The sequence below is a fragment of the Acyrthosiphon pisum genome, chromosome X, assembly GCF_005508785.2.
Source record: "Acyrthosiphon pisum isolate AL4f chromosome X, pea_aphid_22Mar2018_4r6ur, whole genome shotgun sequence".
Lineage (NCBI taxonomy): Eukaryota > Metazoa > Arthropoda > Insecta > Hemiptera > Aphididae > Acyrthosiphon > Acyrthosiphon pisum.
Window position 1 is genome coordinate 72,111,508 of NC_042493.1, and position 2,865 is coordinate 72,114,372.

The 2,865-nt window shown below is 29.9% G+C and overlaps 1 protein-coding gene across 2 annotated transcripts in view; it reads right to left on the reverse strand.

Annotated features, from left to right (window-relative positions):
* LOC100570911 (GRIP and coiled-coil domain-containing protein PFC0235w-like) overlaps positions 1–2,865 on the reverse strand; it is a 16,983-nt gene that overhangs the window by 12,063 nt on the left and 2,055 nt on the right. Inside the window, exon 1 of one of the 2 annotated variants that reach the window (XM_029488970.1) lies at positions 2,025–2,426. The exons of the other annotated variant lie outside the window; for it this stretch is intronic. Coding sequence (XP_029344830.1) covers positions 2,025–2,079 — 55 coding nt within the window. The 5' untranslated portion in view covers positions 2,080–2,426. Of the gene's footprint in view, positions 1–2,024; positions 2,427–2,865 lie in introns of those variants that run through there. 2 annotated transcript variants of the gene reach the window in all.

The following is a 2,865-nucleotide window of genomic DNA, read 5'->3' on the forward strand; positions in this document are numbered from 1 at the left end:
TTTCACTCTCTTTTCGACGAGAATTCTACAAAAGTAGAATTAAAAAAATGAGTTGACTTTTATGGAGAAGATTTAAATGGTAATTGTTCAATAATAGAAGAGTTCCAACTGTGGCAAAGGAAACTTAAAAAATTGGAAATAAAACCAAAAAATTCAATTGATGCACTGAAGTTGTGTAATGCACACATATATCCAGGAGTTAATAAGTTATTTTGTCTACACTTCCTATATCTACGGATTCTAACGAACGGACTTTTTCATCACTAAAAAGAATTAAAACATATTTACGAAATACAATATCTGAGGTAATAAAATATTATTAAGAAATTTTAATTTTAAAACTAATATTTGTGGTAATTTTGTTTTAGATAAGACTAAATTGATTGGCCATATTAAACATTCACAGGGAAGTTGAAATGACTGTTGATGAAGTGATAGAGGAGTGTGTAAGACAATCGAGACGGCTTGAATTTATATTATAACAATACCTACTTCATATGTAGTGCTATATACAGTATATATATATATATATATATTATTACATAATACTATACGATTATATATTTAGTTCAACTTCCTCCAAAAACTGCATAAGGACGTAACTATTACAAGATATTATCATAGTTTATATTAATTATGTATAAGCTTAGGACCCCCCCTCCAGAAAAATTTGAAAATACACCACTGCATAGCATAAAAAGATATATATATATATATATATATATATTAATATAACAAATATTTAGTACGACTCAATAATTACTGTACCTAAAAAAAAAATTTGTATCTAACATCCGAACTCCGGAAATCACGCTAGTGGATTTACTACTTCAGGAATTAAAACCTTTAAGGTCAATATTTTACTAACATATAAATATAGCATACAAAAATACCAATTAACAAAAATACACAGAGACATTTTTTTTGATGTAGGTATTAAGTATTTTACTCGATGGTTGGGTTAGGTTTGGTCAATGTTATATCCTAACGATGTTTAAAATTGTACACGAAAATAATATGTAAGCATATTATAATATTATTATAATCTACATTGACAACCTAACAACAAGAATAAATAGGGGAGCAATTGCAGTTTAGCTACCACGCGATATTTTCAATTTTTTTTTTTTTTAATGTATTTCAACGAGTTAAGAACGATGGTGGAAAAATAAATTTGCGCAAATCATTATTTTGGAAGTTATACCGTTCCAAAGTTTGTGATTTTGCGTTTATACGCATGCGCGCTACACTACTCCAGCGCGTAGCGCGTATATTTTACCTATCACAAATTTAGATTTTTATTACGGGCACGAGTTTAAAACAATGGTGTAAAACTAAATTTTCGGAAATGATTATTTTGGAAGTTATAGCCTTTCAAAGTTTACGAATTTACGCTTACATATTTTCCTGTAATCTTACATACAGCTTTGATGTGTCAGTTTTATGTTTCTCAATTTTTAATTCAAATTTTGGAACAAATCTAGTTTAGAAGCTCCTCGAAATTTCGATTTTTTTTTTTTTTTTTTTTTTTTAACATATGTAATTCGACGAGTTTAGAACGATGGTGCAAAAATAAATTTTCGGCAATGATTAGTTTTGAAGTTATGCATTTGCGAAGTTTGCGACTTTACGTTTATACGCTAGGCGCAATTGAGTACCTATGAATATATTTTAGATAATCAGGCGTCAGATAAATCAGATCTAGATAGTGAATTTGAATTATGCTAAGAAGGTTTTGCACCATCGTTCTTAACTCGTTGAAATACATATGTTTCAAAAAAAAAAAAATTGAAAAAATCACGTGGTAGCTAAACTGCAATTATACCTAAATAGGAAGGTTAAGACCTACTAACCTAGGTAAAATTATTCACGTAACAAGCGGGTAATAACAAATTGCGTTCACTTTCGATACAATACATAAATATATATAATAATAAATATAATATCATATTGTAGGTATATTGTAAAAATGTAAAAAAACTAAAAAAAAACAATAAATTAGGTCTGTAAAAATGTATGCTTACCCAAGAAAGTTATAGTTCCCGCGACTATTTGAGGCGAATAATCGTACCAAACCATCCTAATAACTTCAACTCTTGAATTGATTTCCGTCCCCGAATTCAAGAGTTAAAATGAATGTTTTATTTGGTACGAATACAGTTTCGACAACAGTAACCATGACGAATGAATTATAGCGAGCCATGGAGTTGTATTATAGTGCATTTAATGCATTGGTGAGTACCGAGTGGTGACAGATTTGTATACTCCGCAAGGAGTTTCGAACCACCGATGACCGCAAAGGACGTTGTAAATACGTTGTGACCATAATCATGGTCTACATCACGGTCTTAGAAGATATCTTCTAAGACCGTGGTCTACATCATAGTTATAGGTACAGAATATTATACGAAATATAGCTGCTGATGGTAACAAATTGGCAATTATGATAGGTACGATTTAGCATGTAAATAAATCTACTTCTTGCCAATAAGGTGCTTTGTTTAATGTTTTTACTAATTATTGGCTGTAAATCAGAATCAAAATATTTATTTATTCAAAACTACGGTTATAACCGTGTTCAAAACTACCTAATGTATTTCATTTTGCTTAATACTTGTTCATAGAAACGCAAACCAAAAATAGACATTTTTTTTTTTTAAATTTTGAGCAAAACCATTTGAAACAAAAATAAAATAAAATGTGGCATGCTGCTAGATATTTTTCCAATGCTCACAATAACATATCTACGTTTCCTCGATTTTCCTTGCAAAGGAAAAATATCTAGTAGATAGCAAGCTATACATTTTGCACTAAATTTGTGAGCAATAAACTCAGTAGCGTGCTCAGCGGGTAGGCCTGGTAGCC